The 22,750-nt window shown below is 48.6% G+C and overlaps 2 protein-coding genes across 2 annotated transcripts; both read right to left on the reverse strand.

Annotated features, from left to right (window-relative positions):
• Nucleotides 1-329: 329 nt before the first annotated feature.
• LOC125941489 (alpha-protein kinase 1-like) lies at nt 330-8,265 on the reverse strand. The gene is made up of 4 exons (XM_049658877.1): nt 7,962-8,265; nt 7,084-7,411; nt 4,659-4,888; nt 330-660 (listed from the first exon to the last, which is right to left on the reverse strand). The coding sequence occupies exons 1-4, from the start codon at nt 8,253-8,255 to the stop codon at nt 355-357; spliced, it is 1,158 nt and encodes a 385-aa protein (XP_049514834.1). The 5' UTR covers nt 8,256-8,265; the 3' UTR covers nt 330-354.
• Nucleotides 8,266-11,966: 3,701 nt separating this feature from the next.
• On the reverse strand, nt 11,967-15,425 carry LOC125941278 (uncharacterized). The gene is made up of 4 exons (XM_049658264.1): nt 15,279-15,425; nt 14,595-14,823; nt 13,411-13,465; nt 11,967-12,092 (listed from the first exon to the last, which is right to left on the reverse strand). Exons 1-4 carry the CDS (start codon nt 15,415-15,417, stop codon nt 11,967-11,969), a joined length of 549 nt encoding a protein of 182 aa, XP_049514221.1. The 5' UTR covers nt 15,418-15,425.
• Between the last annotated feature and the right edge of the window lie 7,325 nt (nt 15,426-22,750).

Below are 22,750 nucleotides of genomic sequence, written 5' to 3' on the forward strand. Positions count from 1 at the left end.
TGCGTATGTAAAATGGGTTAGGAATTTTATTTTCGTTGAATGAATCTAACTGCGTCTCTCGCTTTAATTAAAAACGCTTTTTTTTTCTTTTCCAGGTGTTTGTTCCCTCCAAAATAGTCGCGCTTTAATCGCTGCTCCCATAACCACCCTTGCTGATGTCGGTGACAATTGGTTCTGAACCGCTTTTCGCCCGAAGCTTCGCGACCTATGTGGATCGACCTTGAGATCACCTTGAAACTGTGACACCCACAGTTAAGGAATGCTTTACAGAGAAATGATCATCTGAACGATAATTTGATGTAAACTTTATTCAACAACTCTGCCTTGTGAGTGTGATTCCACGGGGAACGACCTTCACTCTTCGCGGCCGGTGAAGGGTCGGTCTTCCTCATCCGAGAGAAGCCCGCCGTTGTCGACGTGGCTGGGGAGTGGCGTGGACGGTGGCGCCACCACGAGCGCCGCAATGCGCCCTCGTTCACCACTGGCGTGTGACTCGGCGCTCCTCTTTACGACGCCAAGCCGGATCAAGTAATTCCACAGGGTCCACGACGCGTTCACGAAGGCGAAGCACTCGTCTTCGGCCCATTGCCGTCCGTAGCCGCTGAGGATGTGCTCCAGACGATCTGGCTGCTCCTGCGGCATCGGTCGCAGTAAGGCCTCCTGGTGAAGAGAGGTAAAAAAAGGAAAACAATCAGTGGACATTTAGCGGTAAATGGGAGAGGAATGCGTTAGCATTGTGTCGCACCACCTTGAGGTCCCGGATGCATGATTGAAACCACGTTCACGACATTACAAAGTGTTGTTCGGGAGCGCATTCAATACACGTCGGTTCTTCTCGGAGGAGAGAACGGCAACTGACGGTGGTCAGCGCTGGCCGCCGCCAGTTGCAATATATATATATATATATATATATATATATATATATATATATATATATAGTTCAAAAGAACGTCACCCGGGCTCGGCTGCTTGCGGGAGGAGCAAGGTGGAGGAAGTGGAGGTGGGCTGATCATAGAACAGCTGGCCCAGGAACGGGTGCTGTTTCGGCGTCTCCTTTCTTCCTTTACAATGGCGCCGTCGACAGCACGTTATCTGCACGTTATCTTATTAAAAGTTATTTGTGTATGCTTGTCTTGCTTTAACGCAACTCAGTTTGAGTATGAAGTGAAAAAAAGGAACAGGTGACAGGGTGAGCGCTAACTTCCAACTGGTTTTATTTCGTGACCCTATTGCGCGTTATTTAGCCCGCACAAAGCGCACGTGACCTAACAAGAAAAATAAAGAAAATAAGCATGCGATTTCCGTTCACTGAACCTGTGTTGACAATCTAAGAAATTCACGTTCCTTGCTTGATAAAGCTAAGGAGGGTGTGCTTACGCTCATCTTCTCACATTTCAAAATGGCATCAGCCTCAATTTGTGTATATCTTTTTTAAGCAGTCTCGGGACATGGATAATTTAGTAACATGGGACATTTGTAATGCTTGCTGGCCATATCGTATTTCGCATGATCGTACTTCCTCGGTAACATGTTTCACGCGGCTATGCTTTCTGCACGAGTAGCCATAGGTTCCAGAAAAAGAACGTGCCATCTAGTCCTTGTTTACAATTTCTGCAAGCTTTATCGTCACGAGTCTAGCTATTCGCAATTTGGTCGACGCGTTTCACGTTTCCAAATTTTTCCAACTGGTTCCTTTACTCCCAGCATGCATCTTTCTCGCACGTAGTTCGGCGAATGCGACAGAGTCGAGCGTCCCCACACAATTCGCTACTCTAAATAAATGCTCGCGCCCTAGCGGCCGCACCGAGAACCAGCCGATCTAGGCAGGTTATCACATTACAGCGTGCGCTGCAATGCTGCCTCGTAGTTCTGAAATCGTCGTGATGCCGTCGCGCACGCACAAGCCCGAAAAAAAGAATAGTGTTGATAGAATTTGGCTATGTAGCCATTATGCGTGTGATCGCGACGTAAAGAGCAGCAGTTCGTCATTCTATCGTTTCCGAAAGCAGCAGACGACGCGCAAGTGCTTTCACTTTTGCGAGGCACGCTACGCACAAAGACTTCTCGCTTACAGCGAAGCTGTTTATGGCTAGGATCCGGGATTTATGGCGTCCTTGCGGAAAAACTGTCCCCTAAAAAGTGAGGGTGAAAGAGTCAACAGCAAAAGCAAACGCCTATCGCCACTAGCGTCGGAGCTCGGTTTAACCAATGTCTAAAAAGATGTCTCTCTGTCAATGTATGACCTAGTGCGTGACGTAGTGTGCCCCTGGTAAGGCGACCAAGGGGAAAGGGTAGGCGCCCCTCGGCGCAATCGCGCTCGTGCCACTGCTCATCATTCCAGTGCAGAATTTCACTTCTCTTCTGTTGTTGTAATGGGGAGGCCGCGTTTACGGGGGTATGAGCCATTGCTTAGGGGGTATGTTCGTCTTACGTGACGGACAGATTTAAAAACAGAGGGGATGCGCCAATGTGTGTGCGTGCTTATCGTCACGATGAGCACCGATCAGGACAATAAATATGTTCGTGCCTTTGTTCGACATTACGTGTCACCTCTGTGTCGTCCGCTAAACAGCTTCACTGGTCGTCCACCTTCACAGAGTGGAATGGCTCATGATTTTTTTTAACCTCCGGCTGGCTTGAAAAACTCTATGCGGCTCACTTGGCAGGCTGGACGATTGCATGGTCAGCGGAACGATTTCCGCGGTTTTGTTGATGAAATTCTTGAGACTGATCAGTCGGCAGCAATGTCACTAATACATCTCGATCCTATGCCGCAAACGAGAAACGTGAGCCCAGCACCACACCAAAGAATCACCGTGAAACTAGATGTCGTGTACAATCATTGTACATTTGGACCGCGTTGCCAGCACAAATAACGAATTATGGAGTTTCCAACAGCTTCTAACCGTTGGATACATTCAATGTACGGTTTTTTTGAAGGAAGTTATTGAGAATTACTGCGGCTAGAACATTTGCCGCCTCGTTGTACATATATAGAGCATAGTTTATTGCTATCGGGTTTGACTGCACTACATTCTTCGTAACCACATGTACATTGAAACCGCGCCCTCTGTTCGGCAATTTCTCAGAAAGATAGCTGCATGGACTGCTGGCAAAACTTAGAATTTTGTTTAAAATGTTATCGAGGCTTATATGCATTTTCCTTGTACTTCTTATATGTGTCGTAGAACAGTCTTTAAAACGCCTTCCATGAGACTGTCCATAATGCGAACATCGGAGGCTTGCCTTTGGTACAGCGTCAGGGGAGTAAAGGGCATGCCTTTCACGGAAGAAGAATTCTTGGGAGATTTGCTCCCAAGCACCGCTTTCGAGATATGCAGCGTGAAACTCGCGGTAAAAATGCGCTGTTTTTCCACTCACTTTATAAAGACAACGCTATTTTATGCATCGACGCATGAATGCAACTAGAACAGGAATTCATTTTGTCATAAACCTTGAAAATTATCTCGACACTGGCTTAGTCCTGAGTAATTTACTGAGTAGCGTTATTTAGTGCTATTATGTAAATATTCAATAAAGAATTCTGATTTCTCGTACAAGCAACGGCTGCCTCATCGAATAATTCAGATCAAGTGTTGGAATACGGCCGTGTTGCAACAGGCAATTTTAAAAATTTGGTGATGCTAAAAACAAGAATCGTGGACATGCCACACTGCTTCATTATCGCATGGGTGTTGGACAATCTGTACTGCGAATAGCATTCAGGCAGACCAAGGGGCGCAAGCGTAGTACTTGAGCTGCGTAAAGGTCGCGCATTAGTCCTCGCCATGTCGACATGCGACCATGTGCGTCTTGCAGAATTTAGCTAGCCTTTCGGAATCGCCAAGAAGTAGGTTTTCAGGCCAGGGATAATGTGGAACAAGTGCCTTTGCGTGCTTAGAAAAATCGCATTGCTTGATTTGTTGTAATCGCGCTGCGTTTCGAACCTCACAATCTGAGGGTAAACAAATATCAGTTGTAATCGGCTGTTGTTAAGCAAGCATAATAGTGAAGTAAAAGCCCACTACACAGTGCTGTAAAGTTCACTGTTCAGTCAACTGTTCTAAGGACACTACCGACAAACGTGAGGCGTTTCGGTAAGGCGTTTAGGTTTGCAGCAATACCTAGCGGAAATTCTCCGTCTTTTTCGTCTTACTTTAGCGATACGCTTGGAAAAAATATGGCAACACTGTTTGTACAGACTGAAATAACGGTCAGTATTGTTATTACGTGCGCGTTTCTATAGATGGCAGTGTACGGTAGCGGTATACCGCCAAAGCTTTTGACAAATCTTTTTAGCGTGTCGGGTACTCCGGTAAACGCAATTGCATTTGCGTGATACCAGGTTGCCGGATGCTGCTAGTGGCATCTAGCGATGCTTTGTCCAATCGCATCGTGTTCCTAGAGTGTTACTGCCGAAAAGAGAAGACATTTAAAATAGCCACGTGTTCACGATTACGCCACTGCCGAAAATTTACACCTGCAGCGAAGTGAATACTCTTGCTCACTGCAATAATAGCTCTATGTTTATCTGTTAAAACTTTGCGTCACCAGATGGCAGCAGCCCGGTCGCTCACGCTTACTCCTCTGGTATCGAGGTAATCCGGAAAGGTCATTTTGTTTACGGTAATACCGGACACGCTGAAACTCTCTATTACCTCAGGCGTCTGTGATGGTCCGGGAATCGACGGTGGCTGCTGGGATGGGGTCTGCACTCGGGTTGAAGCCGCGGTGGGAAGCGGTGTCTGGCTCGGAGATGTCATAGTCACGTACGACGGTGCCAGCGGTTCGTCGTGGCCGAACCCCACCGATCCGGGGACGTTATTGACGTACGCCCAGTACATGTCCTCTAGGTCCGCTCTGACGTCATCGAAGAGGTCGTTAAGGCCTGCGAAAAGGGCGCCACCAAATGACAAGATGGCTTTGTTGACCGCGCTTTTGCGTCGTGCACGCTGGCGATTTCGATATGCTCTGCGCTCTTCTGGCGAAGGAAAAGAGTTGAGCGGTCGTTACTTTAAAGAGACAATAAAGCGGACTATTAGGTTGTGTTAGTAAACTGCACTTGTGCAACAGAAATACGACCACTTTTATCACGAGAAAATGCATGGTAAGCAAAAAAAAAAGAAGAAAATGCATATCCCACGCTCTGTTGAAGTCTATGTTAGGCGAAGCATTTTGCAGGCAGCCAGCTACACAGCATCGTTCACTATTTTGCAAAGCGTTACCAAATGAACCAACGTGTTCGTGTAAGGTGAAGAATTGTGCATGATATGACAGATGCAACGCGACCAGTATACCAGGTGTCCCAACTATAATGCGATAAGATTTTAAATTATAAAAATGCCATGTAGGTGGACAGAACCAAGGTAATGTTGTTTGTTATTGCTTTGAGATATTCAAATAACTTTTTGCAGCTCGCCTAATTGCATAACTAGTCTAAAAAAATTTACTTTTCAAACTTTTCAAAAAGTGTTCTTCTGAGCGTGAAAGAAGCCCGCGAATACACACAACATTGCCGGGCAACTGGGCCCCCGAGGCACTTTGCGTGTATTCGCGGTCTCATTTCACACTCGGAAAAAGGACTTTTATGTAGCGCGTATTGAGCAGCATGGGAAGTTTTTCATGTGGCTCTACAATTTTGTCATTGACAGTTTTCATCAAATTATATTTGAGAAGTTGAATATTTAATTATTACTAATTATGTAATTAGGCGGAATGCAAAAATAATCTGAGTATCTCCAAGCGAAATCAAACAGCTTTACCTCGGTTCTGTCCAGCTGCGTGTGATTTTCATAACCTTGGTGCATGATAGTTGGGACACCCTGTATATCGTCTACGATAGACTGACGGTCACAGCAGGACGACTCATTTATCGTATACTCCGGCGGAAGAAACATTAGAGCCTGTTCCGTCAAGCCTTGACTGATCACAGAGGCGAAACACTGTCGCACAGCGTCTCGTAGCACTGCCTGCAATGTGCGGAGGATTGGGATGGTGGTCCGCTGTTGGCTGCTATGCCAGTGGTGGTTGTGGTGCGATGTGGCGCATGTAAATTACAGTGATAACGTAGACAAGGTTGACAATTATTCTGGCATTAGGTTCCCGCCTTTGCGGCGTAATTAAAACTGGCACGTGGTGCTGGTGCTCCCGTCTTTAAAGAAAACTGTCGTCTGCGAAGTGACGTTTGCGCCAACTGTCTCATAGACCTAGTTAGCGTTGGCAAGGACAAACACGTATGTTGCCCATTGTGTAGATCATTTCGGGGTATTGCGACGGGGGTCAATGATTCGAGGCTCACCCATTCGTCAACGAACGTTTCGTTTCTTTTAATAAGGTGTCGAGAAAATGAGGCGAGACAGGATCCTATGCATTACCGTAAAGTGCCTGGCACGAGAAAAAAAATGCTTCGCTTTGAAGAGACGCAGTAACGAAACAGTGGTGATGACGCTCCCCTGAACTTCCCGCACCAACTCACCGTGACATTACGGATATACCCAACGAATACGCGGGTAAGGTAATTCGGAAAGGAAAGGAGCACCTCATTTTATAATAACCGATGAACTCGAACCAGCAGGTTTCGAAAGCTTCACCGAAATCGCTTGTCCGACAAGCAAATGCTTTGAATTTCGCGACGTCCCCTTGACGTACTGGCTTAACATGGCGAGGCCTTTAAACTTCGTCTTTCTGAGTTAAACCGACTTTGCGACTGAACGAATCGATCGTTTTCAACGGATTATTGCTCTATAAATGACCAGTTCGCCGTTGTTCTGTTTGTGCACCGATACCTATTGACTTTTGCGTTTACAAGAACGGGCTTTCTTTGAAATTTACGCCCAATTAAGGCAGGCGGCGAGTGGTAAATGAATACACAAGAACCTCTGAACCGACAAACGTGTTCCACGCACAATTTACCACTATAGCCTGATGAGGTTTTTGGCAAATATGGAACTGTAAGCACGCAGATCAAACAAATGTCATGTAATCACCGTTATTCGCGCTGTAGCTTAACAATTGTATCGTCGCTGTTGGCCTCTAATAAATTTAGTAAGAAACTGCAAGCGAGGATTCTCATCGGCAACTTACCTCCGGCATCCAGTGATATAAGCCAGTCCAGCAGCTCCTCCTCCTCCTGTTGTTGTTGTTGTTGTTGCTGCTGCTGCTGCTGCTGTTGCCGTTGCAGCTCCTGCTGCTGCTCCTGGGACTCTTCAAGTGGTGCCTGCAGCATGTGGAGCAGCTGCTGCTGCTGCTCCTCTTCTTGCTGGCGTTGCACGAACGGCTCGCCCGACAGCGACTGCCGCGGCTTCTGGAAGCAATCCACAACGGCCTCCGCAATCACTGCCGCTGTCGGCTGCGACGCCGTCGTCGCAGTCAGGGACGTGGTCGGGGTCATTGAGCAAGGTGGTGCCGATGGCTGCGCATATTACGGCGGCTGCTGTTTCAATCATACAAAGACCTTGCAGTATCCGCCACTGCTCGAGCTCACATTGAGCCAAGAAAGAAGCAAGCATTCAGGCCGAGGGCACGTGCAGAGTGATCAGTCCTGCAGCCTACGTACCGGTTGCTCTTTTCTTTCGCTCCTACGTGCCGTGGCCTAGCATATATCCTGTTGACACTGGAGTGACATCTTCCCTTACGACAATTACGACGCGCTGGTCATAGCCCTTCTGGTAGCCGCAACTACGACCGCACACAAGTACACCTTCGAAGTCGTTTTCCGGCCGAGAATCAACTAAGGACTGGAATTCTCTCTTCCTCGTCTAGTCGCGATCATCGCCTGCTCGTCACAATTTGTCCGTGATTCAATGTTTTTTTTTCTACACCTGAAAACTGTTGTGATACCTTTATGCCTATGTTGTATACCAACCCCTATCATCGTCTACAATCATGCAGGTTTTAAGCACACAGTGCTGAGGCATTGGTGGTGGTGTCGCCCACCGTGACACACCACCGAAAGCACGTACCGGTTGGAAGTACATGCCGTCCCACACTCTAGGTGGCGCAGCACAGGCGGTGTCACTTGGCGGCTGCAAGGCGTGCTTCTCCCTTTTCCCCGGCGCCGGCCAGCCGACCGGATTCATGCTCTCGGACGGAGGGCTGCCCACGGAGGCCAGGTCGTCCTCCGACTGCGCAGCCGACGTCACCGGCGCGGACTCGCTGCACGGGACGGTGGACAGTTTGCGCTTGTCGCCCGGTGACTGGGGTTCCGGTGGCGCGAAAAGGTCGTGCTCCAGTTGGAGGCGGAATGCCGACGGCATCAGCGCTGTGTTCGTCTTGCTCGGTGACTCGGTGTTTAGGTGTAGGCCCGAGCACAGAGTTGACGCGTCGCCGTCCCGCTGTTCACCTTCGTCGTCGGTCGGCAGAAACAGACGCGGCAGTCGTTGGGGCATCTGCCATTCGTGTGGCCTGCGATCACATCCGACGAAACAGTAGAGAGTTTCCCACTAAATTTTCCAGCCTCCGAAGACCGAACACAATCACATTTAGAAAGCACCTTTGAAAGTAAGTTTAACTTCAGAATCCTGAATGTGTGCTTGCTTGATCAGCTTTCTCGGCAACATGCACGCATCAGCGCCTCGGAATCTGTGGACGAAGAGTCCATTCGTCTAGTTCGATCAGGTAAAAGCGTCCTTTTTTTTTTTTGCACGAAAGAAGAAGGGTAACTGAGGGGCTAGATTATATAATCATAACGCCTTAGCTCGAGCGCTAATCAACCGCGCGGGGCAAAACCAATCGTCTCATCAATCCCCACCCTTTACCTTCGTGTCCCTGCCATCAAATTACTGCGACCGACTCGATATCCAGCGAATGAACCACAGGATTTATCCTACCCCTCACAAAAAGCTCAGCACTGCAGACGCAATAGCCCTCAGACTTATGCAAACAAACACATTCCCAAACCTACCCTGATACAGCAAAATATACCCGCAAACGTGTCGCAGCATCTGCCCCTGGTGCGGGGACACACGCCCTACACTCTTTCACATATCGTGGGGGTGCGGGGGCAAACCTGAATATTTAAAGACGTCTAGCACGTCATTTGAGCGGTGGGAGGTACAGCTGACCAGCGATACCCTGGCGGGACAAGAAGCTCTCGTCCACCGAATACGTCGAGCAGCCATGGCCAGTGGAGTCCTGGATTGAGGACACCACCCACTCGTCCTCAAGGTCAACGACCTCAACGGTCTAAATAAACGTTTTCTCTCTTTCTCTTAATCATAACCACATAAAGCCAACAGACAATGAAGCCAAGGAAAGCATCGGGAAATGAGGTGTGGTTGAAATTGTAATGTAGAAAGTAATGAAGAAAATGAACATGAAAGTGGACGAAAAGATAACTTGTCGCCGGCGGGAACCGAACCCGGAACCTCCGCCTTACGCGTGCGGTGCACTAGCAATTGTGTGTTGCGGGTTCGGCTCCCGCCGGCGACAAGTCATCTTTTCGTCCACTTTCCATTTCCATTTTCTTCATTACTTCGAATATTCCAATTTCAACCACACTTAATTTCCCCAGTGCTTTCCCTGGCTTCATTGTCTTGGCTTTGTATGTCTTTGGTTTGTTTTAACATATGTACTACTAACATATTTGTACATGTAACATGTTTGTAGAATATATTTCCACTAACATGTTCAGCAGCACGGGACGGTTGCTAGCCTTTATTTCTTTTTATTCTCGATTGCCAAGTGATCTGGTGGCATTTTGTTTTAAACGTGCAGCGAGACTGTTGGTAAATCTTTGAAAAAAATGTCAATGTCGTTTTTATCTCCGCATAGTGGGGACACGAGGGAGAAACAGGCCGATAAAAAGGGCCACATGGTATTTGTGCCAATGGAAGGCAAGCACAAAAGCGAATGCGCGAAAAGACTACGACGCGCTATCATGTACAACGTCCTCAGCTAAGGATTTTTACTAAGTAAACGTAACCCTCGGCTCCAATCCGTGTAAGGCTATGCTCTTCTATTAAAGCTTTGGTCTTCCATGGCAAGACAACGGTTCATAGCGAAAACGTTTAATCACCCGAAGCGCATCGTAATACTTCATCGAGGATGGAGCCTCGGCCTGCGGCCAACGTGTCGACTGGAGGTCTTTAGCTCGTCGAGGCCCGAACGAACAGGCGTCCTCCTGTCGAAGTGCTGGCTCCGCCGGCTGAGGACTGCCCTCGTATTCAACTGCGTTTTCGCGAGCTCCCATCACCCTCGCAGCAAACGTCTCGTAGCACGCATTGTCGCAGCCCAGGCCGCCCTCCGAACCACCGCTATTATTTTATGATCACCTATAGCACTCCTGGCATATTTCGCTTGCAGGAATTCGACACAGCCACGCAAGGACCGGGCAAATCAGGCGTGATCCGGGCGCCTTCTTCTTCTTCTTTTGTAGCGATAGCTATGTTACGCCCGGTTTTCGCCTCTTCGCCGTCGCTGCACTTTGAGCCGTGGCCGCACTGTGACGTCACACCACGGGCCTCGATTCTCCGGCGACTCGGCTCGTCGCGGTCGCCGCGCGGCCACCGCTCATACAGGCGCGCGTCCGACGTTGCCTGGCAACCGCCACAGCTGGCGCGCTCACTGCGTCGTCTGTGTGACGTCACACCAAGGGCCTCGATTCTCCGGCAACTCGCCTCGTAGCGGTCGTCGCGCAGCCACCGCTCCTGCCGCTGGGCGCTCGCTGCGCCCTCTGTATCACGTCAAACTCTGCGCTCCGCAGCTGTGATAACCGGGAGTATAGAAGGGGAGAGCTCGCGTCGCCGCAGCCATAGTTGAGGCCGCAGTATGGATGGTGAGAAGACGGCCAGCCTGAAGGAGGCCAGGGATCGCCGTAGAAATGAGGACAAGAGGAGACAGCGCACTGAAGAGACTCAAGAGGAGCGTGCCGAACGGTTGGCCAAACGCCGTGAAAGCAATGCGACTAGACGGGCTCGCTGTCTCTCCCCTCAGGCCAGTGCCTCAACCGCCTTGGACGTGGTGGCCAATGGATTGCCCAGTCACACAGAACGAGTATTAACCATTATGACGGGTGATTTCAACAGGGACCCGAAACGAGACCCTGCGTTCATTCAAGGCCTGGAAGAACGATATCAACTTGAGGTGAATCAGTTGCAGCCCAGTACCACCACGCTGTGGGGAAGTATTTTCGACCTGGTTTTTCAGCGGAACTTTGATGAGCCTCACTACGCCATTGACGATGTTGCCACAAAAGCCCATTACCTTACGGGTCATAAAACCGTATTCATTGATGTGAAAAATTGTTTTACCCGTTGGTTGACCACAACGTCTCTCCTTTCGTAGTCTAGTGGGAAACCACTAAGTTTAATAACCACAAGTCTAACTACAAGCGAAGCCTAAGCGCAGCCGAAGGTCTGCAGCTATCGCTACTCGACTAGGCTTAGCCAGAGCTAAACCACAGCCAATTTTTCATCTTCGTTTTTCTGGGGTTTTACGTGCCAAAACCAGTTCTTATTCTGACGCACGCCGTAGTGGAGGGCCCGGATTATTTTTAAGCACCTGGCGTTGTTTAACATGCACTACAACGCAAGCACACGGGCGTTTTGCATTTCCAGAGATAGACTATGACACCAAGATCTGTAGGGCGTTCTGTCGCTGTTATTTGGCGACGTTAAGTTATTATTGACCTCACCGTTGCCCTCCATGTTCCATCTACCTGCAAATCTGGCTCAACCGATGCATACACTGTTCACAGAACTACGCATCATGTCAGAGCGAGAAAAAAGCAGCAAGAAGTAAAATATTTTTCTTTCTCAATATCCGTCGCTAATCCTTCTGAGTATGCCCCCCGTCGAACCGAAGGACCACAAAGGAATTAGTTGAGGACAGCGGAGAAGTCCTCCACCGGTCGGCAGTCGTTGCTGACTGACTGTATAAACCACACGTGGTTTTCGCTTTACTGAACGAAATTACCAACATAGGGTCCAGACCATTGATTACGTATACCCGCAAACACGCACACACATTCACACCCACCTGTTGCTGTAGTTGAGACCCCAGAAGAAACTCCTGGGCCGAAACGTCTCGTACAATGCGGACGTGGGGCGGAACTTCATGAACCATTTTTGGAACAGAGCGTGACGCACCGAGCTCTGCGAGAATATCGAGGTGCCGGTGAGCGAGAAAGACATAATGTCACACCCTTGCATTCATCTCGCTAGCGTCCCGGGCGAGTTGCTCGCTCTGGGTGAGAGGTCAGACGCATTGCAACAGATCTCGCGTCACTCGACGTCAGCTCCTTGCGCCTCTCTCGGCGAGGATATCGAACGTCATCGTTGAAAAGTGCGTACTCGTGATTATGGGTTAGTCAGGATTTGGACCGTCTGCGTTGCTGCCTAACCTCGTGAAATTTAGCTCACACTTGGCATACGCACGTGAGGTACGCAGAAACGGGCCATATATATATATATATATATATATATATATATATCTGTACGCTCTACTTAGAATTTGGACCATTGATAGATAACCGGATAACCTGTTGTGTGTAATTGGCTCACGCAGCCTGGACGCTGAAAGTCAACGATGATAGATGAGAAATAACCGGCAAGGACAGACATGAAGGGAACGCAAAGTTTAACGTTCACCTACCTTGGATTCGCAAAACAGTACCCAAACTCCTTACATCATTCTTGACCATTTTTTTTTCTTTTTACACTTCTAACATATAGCCTTTACGTCAACAATCTCCATCCTGGTAAATGTAATAATAAAATGTGCACCACCAGTCAAAACGTCAATTATCACAAAGTCATAAGCCTTATCTTTCCGCCATTTACTTATATTTCCACTTGCTCGCCAGCTTATTTGTACACATCAGTGCTTGTTGGCTTATCTGGCTCCAGGCCTTTCGTATTAACGTACCGACCCGTTTACAGCAGCGTACATCGCGGAAGTGGCGGGCTGCAGAAAAGCGAAGGTGCCGATCAAGCGATGCCTTTCGCGAAAAAACGTGTGCAGCCTTCAGTGTGGCCGCGCATGCACCAGGAAGTGCTATGCGCCTGTGGAAACTTCTGTTATCGGCGACTAACGCAGCTTTCCATGCATGGCGTATAGCACCGTGCAACTCTAATTACAATCTTTCAGAAGTTACTCCTATCCGCTTTAAGTGGCTCCCCACAACAGTGACTACAATGAAGTCGATTGTTGGTTACTTTACTAAGCACGATATCCATAACTGGAATGGAAATATGCGTTATTGGTTTCAGCACACTGCCGTGACTCGAGACCCATGCGGTGTATGGAATGAAGACAAGGGATACTGGAATACCACGAAACTGTTCGTTATGACATCGATGGCTTTAAGCTTTAGCCATTATACATTAGGTCCAACGCAGGCTTTAGGTTTATGATAGGTTTCAAGTTGCGGAGGATTGCTTTATGGGAAACTATAGCAACCGAGTCGCTTACCTTCCAGCTGCTGATGGCATTCTTGTCCTGGATCCTGTAGTAAGGGTATCTGTTCCTGCAAGTGAGGCGTGTCACGTGATGCAACAACAAGATAATGTAGAATAGGCTCGGCTTGCTTATTTGCTGCACAAATAATGAAGCTTACCAAGTTCGTGGGATTGGCCAAGAAGTGGGGTTTACTTGGGAGGTAATTGTTTTAAATATAAAAAAGACGCAACATTTGGAAATAGCGCAAACATTAAGTGACTAGTTACAGCAAGAGTGATGGTAGAGCATAAAACGTATTGCTTATAAAAAAAACGAACCGCTAATTTATCACAACCAATTTTGGATAGAATGAGTGATTTCGACAAGGATGTGATTATTACTTCAGGAAATTAACATGGTTTGCTAGTCAGATAATCAGGATGAGACATAGTGATCTTTAGTTAGGGGATTTTGTTATTCTTACTAGGTCAGTCGGTGGTTACATAGAAAATGCGCTCGGGCCAAGTGTCCCTGCTGATGATATTTGTCGGCACGGCATCCCAATAGTACTAGAGCACTACTTGCTCGTACGTCAATATATTCGATGTAGTACACTGTATACACATAAGCTCGAGCGGTTAAGTTTTCCTATGTACCAGCACACACACACAAAAGAAAGTGAACCCCGTACAAAAAAGGATGGCTTGCTGGGCCAGTTCGCGTTCTATTCTTGAGGCAAGCAATGCAAACAGGATACTAATGTATAAAGGAAAGCAGACACAGCTCTACGGAAGACAGACAGGCACTGGGTCCATTTTCTTTTCGGTGGGGTTATTTCGTCGCACTGCTTTACTCAAGCACATATCCCATGACATGGTATCTAGGCGAAAACGTAGCCCTCTTTTCTCGGTAAACTCTATTCCTAAGTGCATACAATCAGAAGATTCTTAGTTTTGCGTTTTTGTCTTATTCGTCTGCAAATCAGATGACGGAGAAACAGAGCGAGAATGGGAAGATTGTTCGTTGGATGGCTTCTCCTGCAAGGCGGCTGACTCGGCTAGTTGTTAATTCACATCGAGCGCGAACAGCTCAACTCGAGTGTGAACAGCGTGCCCCTGTTGACCCCCGCGCTGTTAACGATCGATTATCCTGCAACTGCGCACAAGATGAGGCATTTGAGAAAAGGCAAGCGTTCAACTGGGAACGCGGCGACTCACTGCAGTGCGGCGTAGACGTGCGAGACTCGCAGCACCCGGTGTGGGCTCTCGTGTATGGCCTGCGCGACGAGCTGGACCAGCTTGACCGAGGGTCTGCGCACCACCGTGCCCACGGGCAGACGCGAGGACCAACGACCCGATTGAGGCTTGCACACGACGCGCTCCTCACCGTCTACGGCCACGCGCCGCCGGCGCCGGCGCACTGGGGTCGGTCGTGGAACGCGACCTCCTGCACACAAACAGACACACACACAGCGCGAGAGCGTTCCACACACTGGCGGAGAAAACCAGGTTGTGCGGCATCGTGTGACACGGAATGTACATGGCCCGCAGATTGCTTGTGGCCTTCGCTTGCAGCCGCCATTTTCATTCCCATAATTGTGTTCATATTTATGTATACTTGAAGCAGTGATTATGTAGCGTTTATGAGACGGACGCCAGATAGGTTACTAAACGAACCGTACACTCACGTAGAGTTTATTTTGGTATGTGAGACAGCGATATAAGTGCACCGACAAAGGGTCAAGCGCCTTGTCACCTTTCTTGTGTCCGTACCGTACACGCTACCGTTATTGCTTTAGGTATGAACCGGCTGTCCCCAAAAACCAGCTCGGCTATAGACATTGTGCAGTGTACTTGGCAGTTGGTCGCTGCTCTGCCATCGACGCCTGCTTACGGACTCACCGCGGCGTAGATGCGGTGGTGGGGTGGGTGGCTTCTCGCAGCTGTCATACGCGTGGTCGCTGCACGAGGCTGCCGGCACGCTGCCCCGCTCCGCGTAAACGGTGGTCGCCGGGTCCGGCAGGATTTTCGAGACATACATGTCGGCCTGTTGGTCGATGGTCGACTCGCTCTCCTGCGATACAAAACGGGTGGGGGGGGGGGGGGGGGGGGGCAAGAAATCAACGCGCGGTCCACCACACTTAGGGCCCCATTCACACTTGCGACTAGGCGAGGTTGCGCGACCGATTGCGACTGGCGAACAGAAAGCTACTCAAGACGAACGATGTTTACACTGCCAAATGCGACCGACGTGTCGCTAAACCGAAATGTCTCACGATATGCTGTTCACGTCTGCTTGAAATGTCATTGCCGCGTAAAATAAGCGTCAGCCTATACGGACGTCCTGTTCCTTCGCATCTGATTGGTTCAGCTATTCTGCGACTGCGGTCGCGCGACTGAAAAATCGAGCAGTGAGCGACTGGCCCGAAACGGTCTCATTTCGAGAAAAGCGACCATTTGCGACTACTTGCGACTGGTCGCATTTGCGACTAACTTGGTCGCGCGACCTCGCCTAGTCGCAAGTGTGAATGGGCCCTTCAATCTGAGTGCGCAAATTTTGCACGCGATCAGGCACAGACATGAATAACTGATAGCATCATAGTACATCCTGATAGCCAATTCTGGTAGTAGAGTAGTTTAATGACGTTTTTGCATCTGTTCAGACGTACGGTGCTGTCCAGTGTAAAATGACCAGCTCCATTGCAGCTAGAGTGCCAGCTCTAGCTGCAAATCACGGCTGTAGCTATGTTGACGAAAACGACAGGCTTGTATGCCCAGAAGTATGCCAGCGCTAGAAACCCCATGTGATCTACTGCAGAGCTGCGCGATTGTGCATTTGCTATAAAAAACACAAAAAAAGCACGCGCTGTATAAATGTTCTCTTTAGGCGTGGACTACTTGGTGGCTTAGTAAGGACTCCGATTGCTTTTGCTTAGCATATATGCAGCAAGCTACAATTTTTTATCGTAGTAACAGAGTATGAACGGCAGCATTCTGCAATCTCAAGGCTCGCTATCATGCCGAGGTGTAAAAGGGGAGCTAAGGAACTTTCACACCATGTTTTATTGCGATAGCAATTATATGGACACTCAAAGCGGATTTCTTCCGTCGCTGTCGCCGTCGCTGTCGCCGTGAGGTTGCGTATGCCGCCAACGGCAATGAAATCGTCGCCGTGCGCCGTATGCTGTATGTGCGAGTGAAAGCGAGCGAGGGACGCGCGCTTTCACGGGGAGTGAACGCACGGCGGAGAGCAAGCGCGCGTTCAGCGCCGTGTTCCCTGAAGAGCTCCAGAATTAAGCGTCTCTTTCCTCTTTTACAATCACCATATATAGAGAGCAAACGCGACTTTTCCCGTCGTGCGAAAGGCCGTGGGGGACGGGAGGGAGGGGAGGCGATGTTTAGCTGCGGCGCCAAATACGTATTTATATTAAAAAAATGACGCCATCTTCCCGTAGGGGAACCCTGAGTGGTATGCGAAGCAGCCATGGGGTCGACTCAAGGTAGTATTATCAGCTGTATAAAGGTGGACATGCAGCAGCACCAGCAACGCGCAGAACTGTTGTCGACGCCGTAGGCGTTTTGCCCGCTTTCGCACCGAACGCGAGCGCCGTTGGTGACTGTTGCCGGTGCCTCTGGGGCGCCTACCGTTGCGTCTCTAACCTAAGGTGCTTCGCATTATCGCGCGCGGAGCCGCAGGTGTTGCCATTCGTTCCGCAATCCGGAGAGGAGAGGAGCGTCGGAGAGGAGAGGAGGGGGAGGAGGATGCGCAGTAGGGGTGTGGACGCCGCACAGCGGAGGGAGGGAGTGACATAGCCCCAAGCATAAGATGATTCGCACCTAAAAAATTGTCGCAGTTCACCCGAAAGGTGAAGCATCAATTGCGATAGCAAATTAGTAGGGATCTATAAGGAGTAAGGGTAGTAGTTTTATCAGCTGTATAAACTTGGACATGCAGCAGCACCAGCAACGCGCAGAACTGTTGTCGACGCAGTCGGCGTTTTATCCGCGTTCGCACCGAACGCGCGTGGCGTTGGTGACTGTTGCCGGTGTCTCTGGGGGGCGGCTCGGAGGTTTCCGACGAGATCACAATGGGACACTCGTCGAGCAGCGTCGGAAGTCTTACCTACCTTCTCTCCTCGCAACGTTTTTATATAAATACGCATTTGGTGCCGCAGCTAAACGTCGCCTCCCCTCCCTCCCTCGCTCGCGTCCCCCCACGGCATTTCGCGCCACGGAAGAAGTCGCGTTTGCTCTCTATATATGATGATTGTAACGGAGGAAAGAGACGCAGCCCTTCAGCGAGCACGGCGCAGAACGCGCCTTTGCTCTCCGACGTGCGTTCGCTCCCCGTGAAAGCGCGCGTCCCTCGCGCCCTTTCACTCGTACATACAGCGTCCGGAGCGCGGCGACGATTTAATCGCCGTTGACGTCATACGGAACCGCACGGCAAAGGCGACGGCAATGGCGACGGCGACGACAACGCCGACGGCAGCAATCCGCTGTGGAGTGTCCATATAATTGCTATCGCAATAAAACGTTGCAAGGCGAGAAGGTGGTAATGACTTACGACGCTGCTCGACTTGTGTCCCGTTGTGAACTCGTCGAAAACCTCCAAGCCACCCTCAGACGCAGTGGCAACAGTTACCAACACCGCGCGCGTTTGGTGCGAACGCGGTCAAAACGTCGACGGTGTCGCCAACAGTTCTGCGCGTTGCTATGGCCTATGGCCTACTCCCATCATATGTCAAAATGGTGCGTCTGTTGAAAATTTACGTATAACAACATTCTTCCATATCCAGCATCATTGAAAGCATGCACACACATTAGGTATTTCATTATTTTTAACAAGCTTTTTGTTGCGTGCACAGGATAGATAAAAACGTGAACTTAAAAGTAACACGTATCCTTTCACCGATTATGTTTCTTCTTATTTTTAGCAAAAAATGGTGATTACTGCTACAGAAAATCAAGACGACCATTCGCTTTCTTAGATTCCGCATGAGAAGAACCGCAATGGCACGCACGTGTGACGCCGCGGATTAGTATTGCCTTGCATTTGGGCCAATTTAGCACACACATAAAAAAATTCGACAGATATTGTATATGATTTAGTAATAATGTAGTGTAATATCATTTCTAGTGAAAAAAAAAACACCGCATATCCACGGGGTGAATGATGATGAGTGGGCGAAGCTCCGGAGGGAATCATCGGTAAACCGTGAATCTTCCGTGTAATTCGCCCAGTCTCGCCGCACTAAATCGAACGATTGACTTCCACCAATGACACGCGCCATATGTGACGTCATTCGTATTTTATAACAGCGCCCTTCATTATAATTGCACCATCTCCCGCCTAAGGGGACGCTAGCTCAAACGCGTTAGAAATGTGCAGTACTCTCTAGTAAGGGGGAGAGGCCACAGCGTCTTACGCAGCCGTTTACACATGCCGGAACGTGCACCGCGTTTGCCGACGCCATCAGCGTTTATGAATACGGGGGTAAGGCGGAGAGGCCACAGCGTCTTACACCAGCTTCTTACACGGGCTGTAACGCGCTAGCACAAACGCATTAGAAACGCGCAGTATTTCGTTAATGTTGGGTATTTATTGCCATCGTGGGGCGTGTGTCCATGTGCGCTTCGTGCGGTTAGCGCCGCGCTTCGTGGGGTTAGCGCCGCGCGTTCGGAAGCGAGGGGTCCCTGGTTCGATTCCGCTGCGGACACAACTTTCGGAATTTTTTTTTTCTCATAAAAGTAGACGTGGCTACCTACCACGACGACTACTACTACTACAGAGGAGGGACAGACCCACACCCTAAGGAGCTTCGCCCCTAAAAAAGATCCGAGGGCACCTATGCAATTCTTATGAGTTGTGAATACGAAAGCATTAATTTGCACTTGAACGACGCTGGACGGTACTTCGAGTTATGAACTCGCGCGTTGATACGATTGGCGCGTTTCGATATGGCCTTCGAGAGGTGCAGTTAGAACGCAGGTGAGAGCTTGCGCGGACAAGGAACGCGCGCATAGCGCCGTCTTCCGAGAGAGAGAGCGAGGGTGAGGTTGCGTCGAGGCGTTACTTACGACGCTTCCGACAGGCGCTCTGCAGAAACCCTCCTCTCAAACAAATGAAGTTTATTTATTTATTTTCAAATACTGCAGCCCTCTGCAGGGCCATTGCAGGAGTGGGGTAGATAGAATACATAAATGAAAGAAGCAGAAAAGTCACATCACTACCAATGCTTCTACAAAATCAGATGTCGCCATTTCACGAACACAACCGTGTAAATCATTCCGGCATTCAATAACTCTCGGAAAAAAACTGTGTTTGAATACGTTAGTGCGCGCAAAAAAAAAAGGGCATTGGGTTAAGGTTCTGGCCACGTCTAGTCGAAAGAGCACTAGCATGCACGATGTAATCGTTAGATAGTCGGCAAGACGAGTGAACAAATGAATGTAACAGTTTCAAAGAATCAATATCACGTCTCGTACACAAGTGAGGTAACTTCAAAAAGGTCATTGCAGATGAGGGTGAAAAACCACTATCATAGCGATGGTGAATGAAACGAAACAGCCTTCCTTTGGACCGATTCAATTTTATTCATGTCGCACACTTTATATGCATGCCATACGCATGAAGCGTACTCTAATATAGGGCGAATGAGTGTTTCGTACATTAGTAATTTAGTGCATTTTGGAGATTTAGATGACGTTCGTCTTAAATAACCTAATTTCTTTAGTGCTTTAGAGGTAACGTAATCTATATGATGGGACCACTGCAAGTTGTGTGTGAACATAACCCCAAGGTATTTGTACGTCAGCGCCCGTGGAACTGTTATGTTGTTGAAAGCGTACGCATGCTGTGATGGAGAATGGCTGCTTGTAAATGACAATACTACTGTTTTTTGAAAGTTTATGTGCATCTGCCAATCCGAGCACCATGAGCAAAACTGCCTGAAAGAATCGTGAAGTGAAAGTTTGATCATATGAAGTTATTACCTGGCAAAGCATGCAGTCGTCGGCATAAAGACCGACTTTGGACCTAATATTGCTCGGAAGGTTATTTATAAAAATAAAAAAGCAGGGGTCCCAGAACGGAACCTTGCGGAACACCAGATGTTACTTTTATTGCTGAGGACGAGTTGGAATTAAATGAAACGAATTGACAGCGCGAGTTGAGAAAGCTACCTATCCAGTAGATCAATTGAGGACTATTTAAAACTACGTTTAGTTTACTTAGAAGCTGGATGGAGAAAATGGCGGCATTGTTGTGGACATTACTCACAGTTCAGGAGACACTACTTCATTCACAACTCCGAAGAAGCGCGAGAAATGTTCCTTCCCCATTTACCTGACAATTCCCGAAATACACAAAAAATCTAGTCAGCTTGTTCCGGCACTATTTCAATAGGCACAGTCCCACCTATTTGAAAAATTAGAAGGTTATATTGAAGTATTCATGGACGCATCTGTACACAGCGACGCGCAAGGCGCTTCTGCAGCTTTCTTCTGCCCTTCAACTGGCATCAGACGGGTATTTAGAATAGTACGTCCAACCTCATCAACAACTGCAGAACTAGCAGCGATTGATGTTGCTCTGAAATACGTGCACGAAGAATTAAACGCCTTGAAGGTCGTCATTCTTACAGACTCCCGTGCTGCCCTCAGCAGACTTAGACAAGATGCCGATAGCCCATTGTTGTACAGTATCCAAGAAACTTCCGGCAAAATTACTTCCTGTGCAGTGTCCCTAACTGCACAGTGGGTACCCTCGCACGTGGGCATCGCTGGAAATGAAGAGGTTGATCGCCTCGCTTCAAGCTGTGCCCACCATGAATGTGACTGCCCTGACATTTCGTGCACGTTTGAAAACACCCGTCTCCTGATACGCCGACACCTCCTAAAGCAGCACCCAGACCAGCGTGTTGCAGACGGATCGTTCCCTCCCCGTGTTCGAGGTCGAGGCTTGCCCCGTCGTGCTAGAGCACTGTTATACAAGTTAAGGGTTCGGTCTGTGTTGATGCGCGAACGCCTATTACCGACAAGGACGTGTGGACAGCCCGGCGGGTACGTTTTGTGGCTCCTGTGAGACACTTGAACATCTAGTTTTAGAGTGTCCCGCATTCGTTGCGCAGCGCGCATTACTAGTTAAGGAGTATAGACTTATGGGGCTGCAATGTGCGACCCTTGAGGATTGCCATTTTCCAAGGGGGAGCGCTGCAAGACGTGACCAGGCCCATCGAGCCCTGCTAAGTTTTCTGAAGGAGACTGACTTGGCCTCCCGTTTATAGACATTATTTGTGTTTTTGTTTTGTTCTGTCTTTGTCTCCGTCATTTCTTTATTTCCTCTTTTCTTTTCTCATATTTTCATTTCCTCTATTCTCTCCTCCTATAGGAGTAGGCAGGCGTTGTGCCCCTATCGGTGGCAGTTGTCAGCTCCCTCCCTCCTTAATCCCTTTGTGTCCTTGTGTGTATATGTGTACAAATGAAATAAATAATAATAATTGTTGCGTATAATGGTGTCGAAAGCCTTGGAAAAATCTATAAATAACGCATCCATTTGATTACCAGTGTCTTAATTGCTAGCAATGTCATGTCAAAATTCTACCAATTGTGTTATTGTGCTGAAACCACGACGAAATCCGTGTTGTGTGTTGGACAGAAGGTCGTTCCATTCAAGATACTCAGTTATATGTTTATGAATGATATGCTCCAGCAGCTCCAGGTAAGGGATATGGGCCTATAGTTGGACAGAAGTTGTCTATTGCCTGATTTATGAAGAAGTAGGATTTTAGCTAACCTCCAGGACTCGGGAATGGTACTTGAAGACAAGGATTTGTCAAAAACGATTGCCAAATAACGTGAACACCAGAGAGCGTAACGCACGAGAAAGCTGTTTGGAATATTATCGGGGCCAGTGCATTTCTTTGTGTCTAACTTGAGAATCAAGTTTGGGATGCCATCTTGACTGATTACCAGATCGCCGATGGACAGCTCAGGATTAGAACTAGTGAGCAAAGGGGAGCGTTATTGTCATGCGTGAACACTGACTGAAAGTAGACATTGAAATCATTGGCTATTTTAACGGGGTCTGAAACAGCCGTGCCATCTAATATAAAGGAAACTGTATCGGTTTTGCGCGGGTTAGACTGCAATAATCTCGGAAGCTCCACTTGAAAATAAAAGTTCTTAGCACTTTGCATTTTGTTACGCAGGTCAATCACGGCAGTGTTAAGCGAACGATAACATCTGGATTACATGTCTTTTTCAAACGGCGCAGACGACGAACGCGACGCGAAGCTTGCAGTATGTTGCGATTCATCCATGAATATAAGGATTTCTCTTTTTGGGTTTGAGAGGAAAAAAATTATCAATGC

Source organism: Dermacentor silvarum, chromosome 11, assembly GCF_013339745.2.
Source record: "Dermacentor silvarum isolate Dsil-2018 chromosome 11, BIME_Dsil_1.4, whole genome shotgun sequence".
In the NCBI taxonomy this organism is placed as follows: domain Eukaryota; kingdom Metazoa; phylum Arthropoda; class Arachnida; order Ixodida; family Ixodidae; genus Dermacentor; species Dermacentor silvarum.